Source organism: Sceloporus undulatus, chromosome 2 (assembly GCF_019175285.1).
Source record: "Sceloporus undulatus isolate JIND9_A2432 ecotype Alabama chromosome 2, SceUnd_v1.1, whole genome shotgun sequence".
Lineage (NCBI taxonomy): Eukaryota > Metazoa > Chordata > Lepidosauria > Squamata > Phrynosomatidae > Sceloporus > Sceloporus undulatus.
This window is the reverse complement of record NC_056523.1, coordinates 176,627,196-176,647,949: the sequence shown is the minus strand read 5'-3', so window position 1 is coordinate 176,647,949 and position 20,754 is coordinate 176,627,196. Positions and strand designations below refer to the sequence as shown.

General features: G+C 39.9%; 1 protein-coding gene across 3 annotated transcripts in view; it reads left to right on the top strand.

Moving 5' to 3' along the window:
• The window catches only part of VDR (vitamin D receptor), a 104,921-nt gene that overhangs the window by 29,244 nt on the left and 54,923 nt on the right, over positions 1–20,754 (top strand). For all 3 annotated transcript variants that reach the window (XM_042448073.1, XM_042448075.1, XM_042448074.1), the window contains 2 exons: positions 9,751–9,829; positions 14,676–14,824. In XM_042448073.1, coding sequence (XP_042304007.1) covers positions 9,766–9,829; positions 14,676–14,824 — 213 coding nt within the window. In that variant the 5' untranslated portion in view covers positions 9,751–9,765. The remainder of the gene's footprint in view (positions 1–9,750; positions 9,830–14,675; positions 14,825–20,754) is intronic.

Below are 20,754 nucleotides of genomic sequence, written 5' to 3'. Positions count from 1 at the left end.
TGGTCTTCCATTTGTTTTGGACTTCAGATTTCAGACGCCTCAGTCAACTTGGCCAACAGTCAAGATTTATGGGAGCTGAATTTCAAAACATCTGGAGGACCAAACGTTGGGAACCACTGATCTAGGTAGTGGGGTCTTTGCAGCTATCCAGATTGTACTCCATTGCAGTTCCTGTCATCCCTCATGATTGACTCTGCTGCTTACGGCTGGTTAGGACTGATGGGTGCTGACGCCCAATATATGGAGGGCCACAAGTTGCTCATCTTTACTATATACACTTACTTGGGACTCGTATTAAATTCAGCAGGGCTTACTTCTGAGTAGACATGCCTCTAGAATTGCATTGTTAGGAACTTGTAATTGGGAACTCCTTAAGAAGATAGATTTAAAGGGGTGAATAAATAGTTCCCTCCTTCAATGTTAAATTTGACACCTCACATGCTGACTTCACACTGGATTCACAGAAGCCTGTAATGTGACTATGATGGATATCTGGAAATAATCTATTCCAAATTAGAACAGTAGAAGAACCATCTCTGCCTTAAGGAAAGTAGTATTCCTAAGAGGAGACGTGTTTGCAGACATATAGCCAAACAAATAAAGTCTTGCTGAACAAACAAAGCAAATAAAATAAACATAATCTTTAGCAAGTATACTTACTGTGATATCCAACAAATCCAGTGCATATTAGGGGAAAAAAAGTAAAGTGAATTTTCTAAAGGTGTAGAGTACATATATGCCTGAGACTGGCCAAGACAAGATGCTTTTACATCATATTCACACTACATATTTGAAAGTTTTTGTTTTGAAGAAAAAAAATACTCTTAATTGGTGTCCAGCAACATACATGTAGGAAACAAACAGGAATTAGAGTTTTCCTCATCCTCCTTATCAACCAGATTCTCCTATGAAACGTATTTTCAAATTGAGAAGAAGAGTACCCCCTCTGGGCTCCTATCAGAGGAATTATGAACATTGGGTGCTGGTGATCGCTTGAATGATTTGTTTCCCACTGAAGATCTATTCTGGACATTGGTATACATCAACAAATTATTAGAAGTGAAGCCGTTAAAACAGGGACATGTAACATTATGTTGCTTTTTTTAAGCCATGAATGGCCACTTCTCACAGGGCATCTCTGCATTTTCCCCAGAGATCAGCCTGCAATATAGCATTGAGAAAACAAATATTTCCTAGACGAAAGAATCCACATGATAGCTAATATAAACTGCATAGGAAGACATTTGTGTGATTCTCAGAGGCACTTGGATGGTGATGAGTATATTCCCTTGTCTTCTGCCTCCCTGCCCCCCACTTTTGGGCATTTTTAGATCCAGATTTTGGTACAGTAATCTATGGACTGCATCTTCCATAACATGTCACCAAAAGGATTTGGAGTGTTGTAGTCCAGGAAAGTAGTGTTCCCAAGTTTGTTTTAAATCTTTGTGTTCTTAAGTTTTTAAAGCTGTCATGTTTTAAAGCTCAACTTGAAGAAACATTCCTCTTCATGATCTTAGCTACCTCATTCGCTTCCCTCTTGCAGTTTCTTACAGTTTCTTTCACTGTCCCTCCCACCTCAGAGTACACTGCCTTATGTCAAAGAGGATAACAGCAGGAAAGTGATCACTCCTCAACAAGCCTTCAGTTTTTAGTTTTCCTCCTTAATATGTCAGCTTGATATTCCAGTTAGAAGAAATTGATGAAAACATTATACTGACAGTGGTGCTTGAAGTGAGGCATGTGTCAAGAAAGACATGATTGAGAGTCGGTGCTCGGTATTCTCAAAAAAGTTGCAGAACTGTACAGAAAATTAGACTTGCTGAAAGTACTTTGTTTTTTTGGAGTTGCATAGGCCAACTTACTTAGTTATTTTTAGAGATAGAGAGAAGAAAGGACATAGAAATAGCAAAAAATGAGAATAGAATAAAGTCCAGAGTGGATGACTTTTTTTTAAAAAAAGTTCAAAATAGATAGGTTAGAAAAATAAGAGATTGTGAAACTGCTGAAAACCACAAAACAAAACTGTGTGTTGTATGAAACTATACACCTGTTGCAGCTAAATTGAATATCTTCCTCAGTATGTTGATGCTTGCCCTTTGCAGACCAACACATTTTCTTGTTTTATGGTTACTGCTGGAATGTTGCTTTAAAACTAGTGGAATTAAACGGCTTTTTCTGCATTCTTGTGTGGCTGTGTTGTCTCTTCTATGCAAAGCAAGCACTGCTAGATAGTGAGTACAGGGTTCTAGATTTAATCACTCTCCTGGCTATTGAGGATCAGATGGGGTGAGATCCGTGACTGGATCCTCATCTCTTTCCATTTTATTAATTGCAGCCATAGAGTCTTGTGTGAGGTGGGTTTCACCATTCTCTTCATGTTGTTATTCCAATAAAAATCACCACTCCCAGCTATCTTTGGTGCTGCAATCTGGATCTCGATTGCCTATTGTTTGCCTAGATTTGAATAGATATCCCCGCCCCCCTTGGCCCCAATATGCTTGTCAGGAATTATTCATAATTTAAAATTTGACCCTGAATAATACTATCTGAATGGTTTTTAAAAATCTTGTGCAAATCTGGCAAGGTCTAGAAGATGAATAATAATGAGTTTCCTATATAGACCTGCCTGAATTTTCAAATTGTCAGGAGAGTCCCCACTGTGTGTCTTACCTTGCTGAGTACATGAGACAGGGTTTTCTCTGTAATGGCACCTCAGTTGTGGAGTGCTCTCCCAAGGCATGTCACGCTGGCTCCATCCTGTTTGAGGCTCCTATGTAGATGGTCAAATCTGTACAATGTGGTCTTTGCTTATTTTAAAAAGTGACTTTAAAAATGTAATATAATTTTAAAAAAATAATATTTTAACATGTTTTACTGTACATGCAGTACATGGGAGTGACAATGTTTCCTCTCTGTCTTTCAGCAACCAAAATATTGCTACAGTTCAGGATTATTTATCAGTACTTCTCACAATTTGCCATGGAGGTTTTTTTCTGTATTTACATCATGGTTGCAATAACCACCCAAAATCATGGAATGGATTGCAGTAGTAAACAGTGGATTGTAGAAACAGTTGAATACCTGGTGGATAGTAATGTTTAGTTTCCTGCAAGCAGAACTAGGGAGGCTTTGCATTTTTCTTCATAGTTCTTTTCTGCGTATAACCTGCTTCCTGAAAAATATATCTGCCCTACAAAGTCTTGATCAGGAGTCTTATCCAAATGTGGTAGCCTTTCAGAGCAACAGCTGGAAGATATTTGTGGCAAGAATTGTCACTAGGATCTGCTATGGATTTTACATTTCCCACTTGGAAATTTTAGTAGCAATGTTCCATGCATGTATAATATGGAGATTTGGTCACTTATTAGTTACATATGCCCAAGATTGCTAACAAGCTTTGTAAGGTCTTGTATATACTTTGATCAGGGGCCTTACCAAAGTAAGGTCAAAAGTATCAAATGTAGGTCTAAAAAAAAGGAATGGTGTCAGGAGACTGATAGATGTACTGGGATTATTGAGTATCTGAGATTTTTATTATGAGATTTCACAGCTGATGGCAAGACATTTCCCTTTTCTTTGACACCACTTAAAAGATCTATGTAAGAAAGGGCTTGAGTATCTCTGAAAGGTTTTCATTGTAATGCCAGAGTGCTGCTCAGGGACAATCCAAATTTCTCCAGAATTCTGGTTTAGTAATTTGCAAAATCTTACTTCCTATAGGGCTGCCTTAGCAAAGTGTCTGGAAACCTCAGCTGGAGCAAAATGCTGCTGTTGTAAACAGAGCTTTTCTGAACCAGACCAGATTTATTCGACTTCATAGATTTATTTAGTTTTTCATTCTGTTCTGAAACAGAAACCTACAGAAATTCCAAAACTAGAACATGAGCAAACTAGGACATGTCCTGTTCACATTCCCCAACAATAGGTGTTACCTCTGGTACTGGAAGTAATACTGTATATATAGCTATCATAACTAGTAACCACTGATAGATGAATCAGTGGACAATAAGACAAATCCCCTTTTAAAATCATGCAAGTTGATGACCATCACTACATCTTGTGGCTCCAAATCCCATAATACATTATCTCCTGTGTCAATTTGTTTTTCAGTATATACTGGTCTGATAATTTCTACTGGCTGCCTATTTCTTTCTGGGCTCAGTTCAAAGTCAGAGTGCTGGTTAATGCCGTAAACAGATTGACACTAGGTTGCTGAAGTACAACATTCACCCAAAGGAACCTGACAATGCAAAATGTGTAGTCATCACTGGGGAACTTGATCTAAGTTTCCCTTAGCTTTTCAAGGATTGTGTGGTTGGCATGAAGGGCAGTATCTCTTGAGAGGCCCAGTTGTTCCTTTACTTCATAATGTTTCAGTAAAGTATAATTTATTTTATTATATTGATATGGCAGCCTTTGGCCTGGCTTGACATGTTGCTCCCCTGCTCAAATTGTAGTTTTCTATGTTCATTTTTATTGGTTACTATAGTTGTACATTTTGATTGTATTGTCACCACATTTAAAAGAATGAAATATGTTTTCCTGTTTGCTCAGTACAGTCTTATGCCCTATAGGTTTTACTTTAATGTATTATATTAACGTCTTTAGTTCTCCTGGTATCCTCATTGCATTGGTGAGAGTATGAATGAACAAACTGGCAATTGTAAGAAGAGGAATTTTTTTTTAAGCTATAGGGCCTGAGATACATATCTTGCAGAGGCAGCTTGCAAGGCAATAAGTGTTCCAGAATATAAGGCTAAATCCATTTTTAGTCCTACTTAGTGTAGACCTTCTGAAATTATTGTGTTTCAACATAAACATGAAAATAGCCATGTTCATCCATAGTTACAAAACAAAATCTCTAGATAAACAATATCTTTGGAAGCTTTTACATACTCCAAAATTCTCCCTCAGACTAGATAGTTTCATTTTAAAAAAATTTGGTGGGAGATGGGGTGGGGCATGGTAACCATGGGTCATTTTTCTCCGGGACACATCCTACATTTCAACCTTCTGTCTAGGAGGAATTCCAAAATGCCCTCCATTTTGAGCGTGCCTAAGAAGCATGGATTTACATTAATTTTAAGTGTTTTTGCCTTTTAGTTTGTAATGTCTTACATTTTTCTTGAATCTCCTCCATTTTGCAATGCCTTTTTCCTCATTTGCAGTTAGGACATTTGGTCACTCTGGGTGGAGGAGAAGAATGAAAGTCCAAAACTGTGTCTGTCTGGAAAATGTAGAGTGGTACATGTGCAGGTATCAGATTACATCTAGCAATGTCTGCTGGGATACAAAGAAGATAATTTGTGGCTATCTTTAAGATAGTTGTAAATAAGAAGCCCTGTTTATTTCAGGTGGTCTGCTTTAAGTAGAACTAGGACTAGATTTAGCCCATAGCCTCCCTGATCTTCTTTCTTCTCACTCCCCTTTTCACTAGTAAAACTGACAGTTGTGTACTTTCTCTTCAGTAGAAATACATTGGATAATTATTTGCCTTTGACTCTAAATTAATCTAAAGATGTGTTGTTGGTATTAGGAAAGGACCAAATGTTGGGATTTCCATACACAAAGGTATATCTGATATGCTAAATCTGATAGATTTAATCGATACTGAAATATTCTGATTTAATTATTCTAGGGGCCCTTTAACCCTTCACAGTTACAGCTCTAGAGTTACACTTTAGCATCCATAGTAGCTTCTTACCAAATCCTAGGGTCTGCAGATTGGTCCAACGCATCAGAGGAGTTAACCCGACTGGGTGACTTTGGACAAGTCACACATTTTCAGCCTCAGAGGATGGCAATGGCCAAGCTCCTCTGAATAAATTTTACCAATAATGGTTCACCTGAGGGTCACCATGAATCAGAAATGACTTGAATGCACACATCAGGTCCCAGGATTCCATAGAATGTTTCCATGGCAGTTAAAGTGGGATCATGGTGCTATATAGCAATTGTACTTGATGCTGCAAAGTAAACCTAGTAAAGGAAAGGTGAACTTCTTGTGGTAGAAAATAACTTCTCTAGTCAATGGATAGAAAAATTAAGGTGACACCTAATAAAGAAATAAATGGGCAACAACCCTAACATTTTCCTTTGACGATTCAGAAATGATGGTCTGCTGGTTGTGTCCAGTATATTTTGAAAGAATGTCTTGGCATATCATAGTTTTACAAATCCCATTTTAAATTAAGCATTTGAAACAATAAATGCCCATTCCATAAAAAAAAAAAAACACAAATGAACTTGGAGGGGGAAAATCTGGTTCCTGCCTATTATGTCATAATCTTCATAGAATTGCTACCTCAAACATGTATTTATTTAGCCAGCAAGTGAAAAATGAATGGTGACTATTACAGCATCATACTGTGGCCCATTTCCCAAGGGGACAATTAAGTCTGATAAAGCCAAAGTACCTACTTCAGTCTTGGGGACTTGATCTGAAAGTTGCATTAGTCATTGTTCAACGTCATAGTCATAATTGTGTGCTGGGAAAATCCATATGCCTTTTTAGTCCCCTGTGTTTATGTATGTGTCATACTCAACTTACTGGGATATCTTAATTGGGTTTGTATAACTAAGACAGAGTACTTAAATTAAAATACATGTGCTGGGAGTCAGTGTGGTGCAATGGTTTGAGCATTGGGCTAGGACTCTGAGAAACCGAGGTTCAAATCCCTGCTTGGACATGGAAACCTACTGGCTGACTTTGGACAAGTCACATTCTCTCAGAGGAAGGCAGTGGCAAACCTCATGAACAAATCCTGCCATGATAAGGTTGCCACAAATTGGGGTTGACTTGAAAGCACAAAATAACAAAATGCATTTAAATACAAATTTTACTGAATTCTAAAGCCAGGTTGTTGTTGGTATTTTGCATGGAAGTTTTGGAAGGCAGAAACATCAAAAGCAGAAAGGTGGAGACTTGTGAAGCCTGTTTATGGGACTGAAGGTTTCTCTTTTTTGCTATGTTGGCTTGCAGTTACCTCTTTGCCAGTTGTCCCTAGTAGCTATTTGTTCTGTCTTAATTGTCCCTTCAAGTCTTGTAGTACTTCTATTTTGTTAACCTTTGCATGGGAGACAGCCTCACAAGGAGACTCCAGAACACAACCCTCTGTTGCACATGCTATGTACACGGCTACGTATCTCTCTCTCTCTCTCTGTTGTCTCTTATGAAGCAAGGATTGTATTCTCTGTAAACCAGATTCAGAAGAAAGTCCCTCCCTCAATCTCAAATGCCATTGCCCTGGTCTTGGAGGAAGTAGAGGCAGGCACGGCTCCACTATGCCCAGGCCCAGAAACAGATAAAAAGCCCTCCCTCCATCCCAACCGCCACTGCCCTGGCCTCAGAGGGAGAAGAGAAGAGACAGCACCTACTGGACTTAACCCTCTCTCCCATTGCATTTCCTTTTTCTTGTGTGCCATTAGCCTTAGAGCAGGGAACTTTTTTATTGCTCTTTTTCTTGTAAAGCACCATGTACAACGATGGCAATAGAAAGATAGACAGACAGACAACAATAATAAAAGAACAAATTCAGAAATCATTCTTTAATTTTGCATGGTTAACAGCAGGAGTGATTTCAGCTACCTCAAGAAAAAAAGCAAAAAGAACTTTAGTTAGATCATTTGCAATCCTTATAAAATACAATTAACTTTTACCTTGATCGGAGAACCTTCCCAGCATCTTTTGAGCTATCTGTTGTGCATAGAATAGAGAAGCAAAATTGTCAGGGAAAATGTCTGTTTTCAGAATGAACATTTACATGGAAATTAAAGTATCCAGCAGATGCCAAAACAGACATTCTTTATTAATATTTTGGTAGAAGGTGTCCTTATGGGAAGAAGAGACTATCTTCCACAAGCTTGTAGCAGTCTCTTGGGAGTTACTAGCCTCAGAAAGCCAGTGCAATCACTGTTCACAAGAAGAACATCCACACTTACAAAGTGTGTCTTCCAGTATCATCTCAAGCTTATTTCTAATATATACACTGCCCAGATATTACCAAGGATGGGCTTTCCTGTCAAATCCTGAAATTGTTTAAATATTTAGGTTATGTCCAAAGTTTCCTAAAAAAGGTACCTCAAATTGTTAAGAAAGATCTACTGCTATCTAGAAATGGTTCCCAAATGTTGAACCTCCAGATGTTTTGGACTTGAGCTCCCAGAATTCCTGATTGTTGGCTGGGAGTAAAAGATCAAATTTTTGGAATTACTGATTTAGAAGGTTCTTCTTTGATTGGTTCGTGTGATTTATGTGAATGGCAAAAAATGTCTGTGGCAGACTATTATCTGACCCAATTAATGCATAGCGTCTCAGCTCTGGAATAGCAGTTCTAGATTTTGAGGTCTATTATCAGTAGCTTTAGGTTTCTTGTACCCAATGAACTAGCTCTGACTCACTGTTAATAAGTACCAACTCTCACAAGTGCTGCTTTAGGAGATAATTTAAATATATTTGATGGTGTTTATGGAGCCACTGGTCTTTGTGAGACCTGACTGTTAACACCCTATATTTACAAATTACTCGGTAACCAAGAGAAAGTCTTCAATCCAAAAAGTGAGGGCACTGTAGTTTTCTGGAAGTAATGGGGCTCTGCATGAAATTCATACCCCAAATAATTTTAAATGTTGGGGGCAATCTGCATTGTGATGTGTCATTTGACGAATATGTGCAAAGAGAGAAGAGTTTAGGAACATATGAAAAGCCCTGTTTTATCAGATTAGAAACTTACCTAATTCAGCATTGATTGGCAGTGGAAGCCGGTCAAATATCTCTGGGAAATCCACAACTGGAACATGAGTATAGTAGTACTTTATGGCATGTGTGCCCTCACACTGCCTCTGCTTTTGGAGGAAACATATAGACATCATGATGACTACTGGATGCTGATTTCCTTTTCTTCCATGGATTTGTCAAATCTTTTAAAGCTGTCCACATGGGTGTCACTGTGTTTCATGGCAGAGAAATCCATAATCCTAATTTGCCCTAAATATCCCACCATGATATGTGTCGATTGATCTGGAGCTGCAACATCGCAAAGAAGAAAACCCTTGTAGTATTTGTTTGATATCATTTAGATATATTTATTCCTTTGTTATTGGTATATGTTGATTTGGATTCAGTATAATGCTTTTGGAAAACACTGACCTCTCAATATATGCCAAAGACTGGCATTTGTTCTGTCCTATCTATGGATGTCAGCAAAAGTGTAACCAATAAAAAAAAATACAAATTCATAAACTTGAACAATTGTTCAGATACCTAGATGACAACTTTTTAAAGTACTGGATATAGATAAATTTGTTGACAATGAAATGGCTTTTACTTCTATAAGTAAACCTAGAGGAGACCACCTCATTACTGTTTATACCTGAAAACGAATGACCTGGCTAATGCAGCCATGGACATTACACACTTCTTTTGCTATCCGGGGCCAATCATGTGGATCTTGAGTGCAATTGATTCTTGAGAATTCTCATAGGTTATCTAGCTTTTCTTTGTAATGCCTTGAGACTAATATTCTATGGGCCTAGCCTTGTCTTCTGCAGAGCTGACACCATGTGTTTTGTGAATCCCTTTTGGGTGTGGTGTCTTATTTTGCAGAATGCCACACCTTTTTAATGTATGTTGCTTACGTCAATGGACTGGAGTTAAAAGCTAGTGTAAATCCCAAGTTGAAAACAGATTTGGAGATTATCAAACTCACCTGACAACTGCTGCACGTTAATTTTTTTATTTTTATTTTTTAGATTACAGGTAGCTCCATGTCGCTGTTTCAGAACTCGTGGGAATTATATCAGCCGAGCATACCAAATGACTTGGATACTGGTAATGTATCTCTTTTTTTCACAAAAATTTACTGCAGTGCATTATGGTGCTCCTTCCCCCAACAAGGAAAAATGGAATACTGAAGCTACATGGTCTAGGAGGGCACTCAAAAAAGCCAGAAGGAAGAAGCGACTTGAGGCTTCTCTGTATAGTTCACTTTTTTCATGCATTTTCTCTTGTGCTGGTGTCGGTAAATGATGTTGGACTCAGAGTAAACGTTATGGTATTTCAGATGGGACCAATTTTTAAAATAAAAATAAGAAGGTGCAAGCTTTCAGGTTTCTCAAGTTCTTCTGTGACTGAGAGGCTGAGCTATGAAAACACCCTGAAAACTAAACATTAGCTTTACATATATTTTCCTATTATTAGCACATTCTTAGCTCTAAAAGTACATGAATCAATTTGAGTACCAGCACTAATCTTGGAGTATGTGTTGATGCTAGTTGGGAAAGAACTAAAGAAATGGGATGGAGGTGCAGGATGGAAACAACAGTTGTGGAGTTTGGATGTCAGCTCCTTTCCAAAATGAAAGGGCTGTTTACTGTTTGCTATTTATATAAAACAACAACAATAATAATATTTTCTTACCCACATCTCCCCATGGATCAAGGTGGGGAACAGCAACATATTAAAATACAACATACATGAATGAAAACCACATAGCATCAGTTAAAACACATAACATCAGTATAAAAGAACATATAAAATAAATCCATAATTTTGGCCCCAAAACCTGATCTCGACTTATACATGAGGTCGACTTATAGTTGAGTATATACAGTATATTCATAGAATCATAGAGTTGAAAGATACCTCAAGGGCCATCCAGTCTAACCCCCTGCCATGCAGGAACTCACCATCAAAACACCCCCAACAGATGGCCATTCAGCCCATGGTTAAAAACCTCCAAAGAAGGAGACTCCACTACACCCCAAGGAAGTGTGTTCCACTGTCAAACAGCTCTTACTATCAGGAAGTTCTTCCTAATGTTGAGGTGGAATCTCTTTTCCTGTAGCTTGCATTCAGTGTTCTGGGTCCTATTCTCTGGAGCAACAGAAAATAAGCTTAAAACCTAAACAGGGTTATCACATCCCCTCTTAAATATTAAAACAATCAATCCCTAGTAGGGGATTGGTAGGACACCAAAATCTAGTACAGTGGGCCTACATCATACGTGACAAAGAGGAAATGGCGCTGTGCCGCATGCAAGAAATTCGTTTCAATGGGGCTCAAGCACACGCGGAACTTGCCTTACATGGCAGGGTCCGGAATGGATCCCCTGCGTAAGGCAAGGGCACACTGTATTCATAATTTAAAATGCATACTTTATTTTTTATTTTCTCTTTCTGTTTCTTTAAGACTCGTGTCTTTAGAGATGTAGGTCCCCCCTCTAGATATTATATCATGTCTAGAGCATGCTGCCACTCTCAATACTTGATGCAATGTTGGTTTTTAATGCAGAGATTTTAGTCTCATCTCAAATACACACACACATAATGATCAACAAAAAGTTCAGACTTGGTAGGACACCAAAATCTAGTTCTCTCTCTTACTAGAAATCAGAGGCTAGAAGTAACATTTTAATATGAAGTCAAAGGCTTTCATGGCCAGCATCCATAGTTTTTTTTTGTGTGTTTTTCGGGCTATGTGGCCATATTATAGAAGAGTTTATTCCTGACGTTTCACTAGCATCTGTGGCTGGCATCAGATGCTGGCAAAACATCAGGAATAAATACATCTAGAACATGGCCACATAGCCTGAAAAACCCACAAAACTATAAACATGTTAATAGTAAGACTGTTGGTTTTTGTTGTGCTTCCTTCTTTTTGTAAGTAAACACTATCTACTTATAGTACACAAGCAAATACACATTATTCATTATGCTGAAAAAATGTAATGTTATAGTGTTCATATTAAAACATTTGAACACTTGATGTTTTGGTAAAAAAATAATAATGCTGAGAGCAACGTATTAATAACGTCTTCTGTTGTTCAGTATTAATATGTGACAGGCGACACACAATTCATAAAAATTAATGAGTAATGAGTTGCTTTTAAGCTTAACAATTCCCAGGCTTTGTCAACAATTTAAAATGGATTAATGTATATTTGGGACAAGAAATGTGTGCATTGGAGTGGTACATATCTGAAGAAACTAATTGTTTATAATGTTAATTAAGTTACCTGTATGTGGGTGTGCTTTCAAGTCTCCTGTCGATTTATGGTGACCTCATGAATTTCATAGGATTTTCTTAAGCAAGGAATCTTCAGAGGTGGTTTTGCCAGTTGCTTCCTCTGAAATATAGCCTACAGCACTTGGTATTCATTGGTAGTCTCCTATCCAAGTACTAACCAGGGCTGACCCTGCTTAGCTTCCAAGATCAGGTGGGAACTGGTGCCTTTCGGGTATTTAGGGAAGTAGGGAATAGATGTATTTAATTTTCTTACGTCACTCTAGCCTAAATCTGTTGAAAGATTTCTGCATTCTCTTTCCTTTCCTTATAGGCTTAGCTTTGATATTTTTGATATTTAAATATTTTTGCTTCCTTACCAGAGGCTGAAGCCTTAGGAAACTTAAATTACTCTACAAAATCCTGTTGTTAGTCCTGAATAGAATAGCTCCATTGACCCACTGTTGACACACCATATTATTAATTCACTGAATGTGTCTGCTCTAGTTTGGACCAATTAACAGGATATCAGCCTTTGTGTAGATTCTACACCAGCAAGATACTCTCCATCCCTCATTCTTTGTTTATATTGCTTTAAACAATTTTGTTGACTACTTATGTATTAGCTGCAAATTTTAAGAAAGGCTTAATCAAGCTTGAGTAAATAAAAGGGCTGAGGTATTAACAAAGGACTAGGGAGAACATAGCTTGGTCAAAAAGCTGTTCCCTTTATAAGGCTTTAAGATCTCATGTTACTCAAAAGGAGGAGGGAGGATTTAATAGTTTCACATTTTTTTCAGATCGCCTTTACCCATCTAATAAAGTACTGTATGACAGTCCTGTTTAACTGAAGATTCATTTGCTAAAGCTTAATAGTGCACTTGTTTGCAAATGGTCAGTAATGAAAGCAAAATGTGATAAATATTATGTTCTGGAAAGTTCTCCTCTTGGCTGTAAACACAGTAACTGAGCAACAGTTTCTTTCTAGGTGAAACAGTGCTGACTTTTCATCCATGAAGCAGGAAAGACAATGTTATTGCTTGATTGCAAGGTGTTTCAGATACCGTGCTTGAATTTTTAATGGAAGCTTGTCATGACATTCAAAGGGTTTAACTTATCCCTTATTAGTACAAATGTAGACATGGCATTGGCACAACAACTCATCAGTGCATTTCCTATTGGGGCAGACAGGCAGTGTTAGTTATGAAGGAGCAAGGTTAAGTCCATAATCAAGGATAATTCTGAATCTCCATTAAAGTGGAAGAAGGAATTGTTTTGTGGCGCAATTGGAAACATTAGTTGTAAGCAGGTCTTAGTCAGACTAGTAGTGATAGTGATATTCTGAATGTAATGGGACAAGAATTGCAAGAAAAATGTGAAAACATGGATATGGAACCCTGTTTGAAATTAATCTTTTCTTTCCTTGGCTCATACTACATGTGACAGCAACATACCCCTTTGTGTAAAACCACGTGTATAAAGCAGGGAATGAAAGATATATGCTAATGACTAAATCTAAAGTGTCATCTCCTCATGGCCTGTGCTTCAAGTACCTTTCTCCTCCACTGAGCTCCAGCATTTGAATACAAGCCAACTGGGAGAAAAGAGCTTTATGAGCACGAGGAAAGAGGCTTCAAAAATATAGAGATGGTAGAATTCAGTGTTTAAAATCAGAACACCTCCTCCCATGCTTTAGATGTAGCTGGGACAGACCTGCGTTAAAACAAATAGAACTACAGGTACTACTACCATGTAGTGTTTCAGTTTCAACTTTGCAGGTATATACATGAATTCAGCCATCCATCGTGCCTCCTTGTTACAGCACAACTTGGAAACTTATTAATATGTAGGAGCAGGGCCAAAGGAGGCCCACAGACCTGACTTCCCAAATATATTCCAGGTTCCTTTCCTTTAACGTTTAGCTTTCACTTTCACTTCTTCCTACATATGGCAATTTAAAAGCGAAATATGGACGCAAACATTGCCAAACTCAATCAGAAATATGCCTGACTTCTGTCACCCATTCTATTCAGTAAATGTGAAGCTACTGATACAAATCACTTGGTGTTTATTACTTTAAAAGTAGTAAAAGACTACTTGAAGACCTTGAAGACTAGGAGATATTAGCCCCATTCACACTAGTGCTTTTGTTCAGGGTAGATGAGGGCAGATTTGTTCATTCAATGCCGAATCTGTCCTGAATAGAAATTCACACCATCTTTACCCCGATCAGATGGGATAGTGTAGGAGGAAAATACTTTTCATCCTGTCTCTTTGAATTACACTTTCTTCTCTTATGTCCCTCATTTGATATAAATGACACAATGTGATCCAGTTGTGTCCCCACCCAAACATTTTTTTGGAAGGGGTTGAAGGCTAAGATAGAAATATCCTGTTTTAGCTGCAGTCTTTGCTTCCTGTAGATTACTCACCTTTGTGGAGATGAAAAAATAGAGGAAAATCTGTCCTAGAGGATGATTTATAATTCACTGTAAATCAGAAATATATTTGTCTTGAATAAGGGATTTTAACTCATTCAGCAAGTGTTTAAAGAAAGTTGGTAATCAAGTGGGTTGGGGCTTTTACAGACTGTGCTATTTAGATCTGTTAGAGTGTTACTTTTTCAGAGAAAACCGCTGAGATAATGTTAATAACGTGTTTACTTCTATCTTAGAAATGGAGTCCATGGCACCTTGCCCACCCTTTCCTGATCCAGCCAATGACTTTGATAGAAACATTCCCCGTATCTGTGGTGTTTGTGGAGACAAAGCTACTGGCTTTCATTTTAATGCTATGACCTGTGAAGGCTGCAAAGGATTTTTTTAGGTATGTGACTTTTAATTTATCAGTATATTATCAGAGATTTTACTTGTGCCCTGAAAACCAAGTCTTTTGTTAGGCTAATAGCTTACCGAAAGATGATCATTAAGTTTTTTTTCCTTTTTTTTTTTTTTGGATTTTATGTTATATTAATGTATTTTAACTGAATTGTAATTTTAAATTTACTGTTGTATTCTCTCCTCAATCCGCAGAGAGAGGCTGGAAATACACAAATAAAAACTATTATTATTATTAGTGGGACTATTCTGATTAAGGGTCTGAGTGTGTTATCTTGCTGTTTGAGAATAATCCCTGTTCTTTTATCTAGGGTACCAACTGGACACATCTGTTGGTTAAGCCCATAGCTGGCTTCTACACTATTAGTGATTATATTCCAAATTTTCGTACTTTTAGTTCTTCCTCTTTACAATACTGCTGCAACCCATATACAGCTGTGCTCAGTACCCTCTTGTGGATTCAGGGGAGTATTTGAGGGTACTGAGCACAGCTAGATCCCAATCTCTTAATACTGGTTAAAAAGGTGTGTGCTATGTCTGCAGTAGGCCATCAGGTCCCAAGAATTAAGAATAGTTTAGCATATTTCATAAATGAGGTGCTTACTTATCATAAAATACAGTTCTGTAATGATGATGCAGGCGGTTTTCCTGGGAACTTGTGGTTAAAAGTGGATGACTAATGGCAGGTATAATTATGAGATGATGTGTGACTAATTAAGAGAAAACTCACTTGTGTCTGATGCTATAATGGGGAAGTAGGAATAACACAAGCATAAGATTAGAATAAATGCTAAAGTTGATTTTCCAGTGGACCTTTTCCTTTTAAACATGATTCTTTTCTTTCAGTATCTCTGTAACAGAGATAACTACTTTGTTAAACTGCTGGTTGCAATATTTTGCATTCCATAAACCATGCAACCAGGTTTCCATTTGGCCTACAGCACAACTTGGTTAACCAGAAAAGCAACATTTTCTTCAACTCCTGTTGTTTAAATGACCCATATATACTTGTCTATAAGTCGACCTCATGTGTAAGTTGAGGGCAACTTTTGGGGCTGAAAATGTGGATTTTTATATGACCCATGGATATGTTGAGGGTCGGATTTTAGGGGGCAGCCAAGCTGGGGAGAGACTTCAGGGCAATTGCTCACCCTTCCCAGCCTGTCCCCAGCTGGGCTTTCCCCCGTGGAGGCAGCCAGTTGGGGAGAGACTCCAGGCGATTGCCGAACACTTCCCAGCCTGTCCCCAAACTGGGCTTTCCCCCGTGGAGGCAGCCCATTTGGGGAGAGACTCCAGGGCGATTGCTCGCCCTTCCCAGCCTGTCCCCAGCTGGGCTTTCCCCCGGGGAGGAGCCCAGTTGGGGAGGACTCCAGGGCGATTGCTCGCCCTTCCCAGCCTGTCCCCAGCTGGGCTTTCCCCCGGGAGGCAGCCCAGTTGGGGAGAGACTCCAGGGTGATCGCTCGCCCTTCCCAGGCTCTCCCCAACTGGACGCCCCTTGCAGAGGTAGCCCGGCTGGGGAGAGACGTGGCCAAAGGACCTATTGTCCTGTACATAATTCTACTCAGGATTGGAGACCATTTTGGGGCAAAGATTTTTGACCTATAGTTGTGTATATATGGTAACTCATTTTCAAGTGTGTATTCCCTGATAAACACATAAGAAAGTAAAGGGAAGTTTGCAAAGCCCTTACCTCACTTGCAGTACTTTTAAAAAATTGGGATGATCTTTCAGAATATCTGAAAATTCCCAAGCTCAAAGATCTGGTCAAGGAGCATCTTTTCTTTGGGGTGGTTTCCCCAGATCTCCAGTTTCCCATTGTTTTTCTGAATTAGTCTTGAAAGCATATTGGTCTTATGCCCTCCCCCCCCCATTGAAAATGGCACACACAAGATCTGTTATTATAAAGGTTAAACTAGGTGTCAAGAGAATGACTATCCTGTTTTTCTCTGCTTATTTCTCTATCAAATTAGGATTAGCCATAGTTTAGATTTGGATATAACCCTAAACTCTGCTTTATTGAAATGGTCCACATAGCTGTGCCAGAGGAGGAAAAGAAGGGAGCACATGAGAATATGGCTTGTGCATGTAAAGCTAAGGCAATTGATTATCCCAAGTTCTAAATTCAGCTGTTGCCTGCTCATTTCCCCCCAAGTTCCCCCATTCTCTCCCCCATGTTCCTGCCTTGCCTTTTCTGTGCTTGTAAAATTCTAACCCAAAGATTGTCGGGTATTAAGAGTTTGAGTTTAGCTGCACCCTTTCTGCCCCCCTTCTCTGGTGGTGTCCCACAGTAGACGGAAAAAAAATTGTTCACAGGTTAGGCTGACATAAGCTGTAAACCTTTTCACAAATTTATTGTGTAGCACTTTCAGAAACTTAAGGTGCTTGCTCCTTAGTTTATGATGTGCACCTAAGATTGCCATTTGAATGTTTACCTGTGGGTTTTTTTTCTGTTTATTGTTAGCTATCCCAGCATCATCCCCACCCAGTTTTTTATTGAAATGAAGTTTCACCGTATAATTGAAAGTTTCTTATTACTCCCCTTGAAAATAAAGAAAGGGAAAGCATGCCTTCTCCTGATTACCCTTCCCTTCACAAGCTGCGCCTGTACATTAGCCTCCAACCTAGCCATTTTCAAGGATTCTACACCTAAGCATTTTAACTCAGAAAACTTCAGATGTAGGTGAGTGGAGAGCCATGCCCTCCTCACCCCGCAACATCTGACTCTGTGTTAAAGAGATAGAAGCCAGCTTTGTTGCCTCTTTTAGAACATAATTAAAGTAGTTTAGAACCATCCAGCATACCCATGGATATGTAACTCATCCACATATTTAATGATCTTTCAGATTAGTCACTTTCAGAATCCCCAAGCCATGGAGATCAGTTGTATATTCTTCTTTCTCTGTCCTTCTCTTACACTTTGACACAGTCCCGTGGTCTGTGATGGCTGATGACTCCATGGACATATATCCTTTGATCTGGACATATACAGTCTCTTTTAAAATGTGGTTTGTTTATATTTGTGGCCCGTCAGTATGCTATGCATATGGGCTTCCACAAAGAAGGATGGCAATAGAGGTTGCACACTGAATAACAGCAGGTAGATTGGTTGTTCATAGCTTGGGTATCCAATTAGGAATTGGGAATTGGGCAGACAGAAGTTCAAGAGTATTATTCTTTAAAAGCCTATCCTTACTTTTTATCCTTCTTTTATAAATTATCATTTTTTATACTCTCCAATCTGCCTGTACATGAACTCTATGGTCATAAAACTAAGTTATGTTTTTAAATTGGAATTTTGTAATTGTGCTGGCCAAATGGCTGTAAAAACGTTATTATTATATTTTTTAAAAGCCAACTCTTACGTGTCTAGGACATGATTAAATGCCAAATAGTTTCCAGTTACTATCTTTAATGTCCGTTGTGCCATTAATGGTGTCCACAGCCACCAGTTATCTTATTCATGGGTATGTATTTCCCTTATTATTTTCTTTGCTAAATCAGATTAATATTGCAAAGAAGATACCTTGTAGGCTATTCTAACATGTGTTTGAAGCTGAGAAGTGTTCCATCCCAGCAGCACCTTGAGGTGCTTGATCCACTAACATGATCAAGTGTGGCAACTTCAGACTCTCATAAGATTAGAGACTCATCTGTGAAAAAAATAAAATGGAAATTGTGATTTGTTTTTTCCCACACAGAGGAGCTATGATCTTGTATAGATTAGTAGTTGCTAATGCTAACAGATTACAAGTGTGAAAAGCTTTTGAGAGTAATATTTTAAACAAAATCAACTCCAGCCATTCTCAGAACCTGAGGCATGCTGTACTGTTGTCTAGTTCATACCCTATTGTCTTTATTTTTCTTGGCTGACTGCGTTAGTATGTTTCAATCTTTGTGTGGAAAATGTGAAGTCGAAGGCTTCGATACGCAGTTTGGGGGGTGCTCCTGACTCGTCGCTTTCACTTACATCTCAGGGAGTGCGACGGTCAGGAGAACCTGTTATCAGCTTCGGCTGATACGCCAGATGCGTCCCTACCTGGCCGGGGCGACCTAGAAACAGTGGTACATACTAATTGCTCTGGTACCCTACGCTTGGATTTCTGCAATGCGCTCTACATGGGGCAACCCTTGCTACCATACCTGGAAGCTACAATTAGTACAGAATATGGCAGCAAGGCTGGTCACTAATACATCTAGAACCAGCCATATAACAACCAGTCTTAAACGACCTCCATTGGCTGCCATTCGCTCCGGGCCACAATACAAGGTGTTGGTTGTTACCTATAAAGCCCATAAATGGCTTGAGCCCAGGATACTTAGAGGACCGCCTCTCCCGTACAATCCGCCCCGCCACACTCAGATCAACCGGGCAGCAATTGCTAAGGGTTCCAGAGGCCAGACTAGTTGCCACTACTAGGAGGGCCTTTTCCTATCTATCTCGGCCCAGCCTTTGGACGCGCTGCCCTTGAGCTCCGCTTGGCCACCTCCCTTACCCAGTTTAGGAAGGGGTTAAAAATTCCTATTTGAGCAGGCTTAACCCTGACTTCTGACCCCTGAAGTATTCTCCCTGCCCCTTGTCAGCATGTCAGGCTGGCATGAATTGTGGTTTTTATTGTTTTTATTGTACAAGGTTTTAATGTTATATTCTTTCTTGGTTGATGGTAGTTGTTATGTGGAATGTGGAAACCGCCTTGGTCTGAGAAAGCGGGGGTATATAAATAAATTTTACTTTTACTTACTTTCACGGGACAGCAGCCATCTTTTTGTGAGGTTTTTTTGGGCTGTGTGGCTGCTGTTCGGAAGCGTTCTGGAAGCCAAACATTAGGGTACACTCTTCCCGAACACAGCCACATTTCGCCCGAAAACACCCCCAAACAACTTATTGTGTGCAAACTCTGTGTTGATTTTGTTGTGTATGAAGTTCTTTCCTAACAACATTTCACCATCTCTGGCTGAGTCACCGCATTTCATTTTCCTCGTGCAGAGATAACTTCACCTAATGTTCTAATTACCTACAGACACTGAGGGAGATATGGTTCAGACAGAGCAGGTGTACCACTCTAGCTATTTCAGCTTTTATACTCGTTTTTAAAATTGTATAGTTAAAGTAAGATCTCTCTATTCTGCAATTGTATCCTGCCGCTTTCATTTTTAAAAAGTGTTGCCGCAAAACTTATTATACACTCTGTCTTGGCTTCATTTTCTATTGAGGATATGAGATAAAACAATGAAGGAACAAACTCCGACGCTTTTCCCAGTCATCTCTAAATACCATGTTTCATTTGTTCCTTATTCTCCATCTGCTTATTTATTGAATCCCTATTAACATCTTTACAGCAGGGGGGGTCGGCAACCTCGGCCACGGGGCAGGTGCGGCCGCGAAGGCCTGCAGCCGGCCGCCCGGAGGCTCTTGCCGCTGCCGCCGCCACTGCGGCACCGCCCGTCGCGGCTTTTCGCCGCTCTGGGCGCCGCCATTTTGGGCGGCAAATGGCGGCGAAGTCTCGCGCGACCTCCCCCCCACCCCCCCCAATTTTGGAACGAAAAAATGGCGGCGCCCATAGCACCTCTGGGCTATGGCCGCCGCCATTTTGCCGCCCAAAATGGCGGTGCCCAGAGGGCCGCCGCGTAGCCGGCATGCACGGCAGCGGGCCTCTAGGAAGCCCGCTACCATCTCCCTCATCGCTGGGACCCTCCAGGAAGGGGCTTCCAGGGCGGCAGGGGGCCTCTGCAGGGCCCGCTGCCGTCCCGGGCCCCTGCGGAGGGCTCCATGGCGGCAGGGGCCTCTGCGGGGGCCCGCTGCCGTCCCTGGGGCCCTGAAGGAGGGCTTCCCAGGCGGCAGGGGGCCTCTGCGGGGCCCGCTGCCGTCCTGGGGCCCTGAAGGAGGGCCTCCCAGGGCGGCAGGGGGCCGTCTGCAGA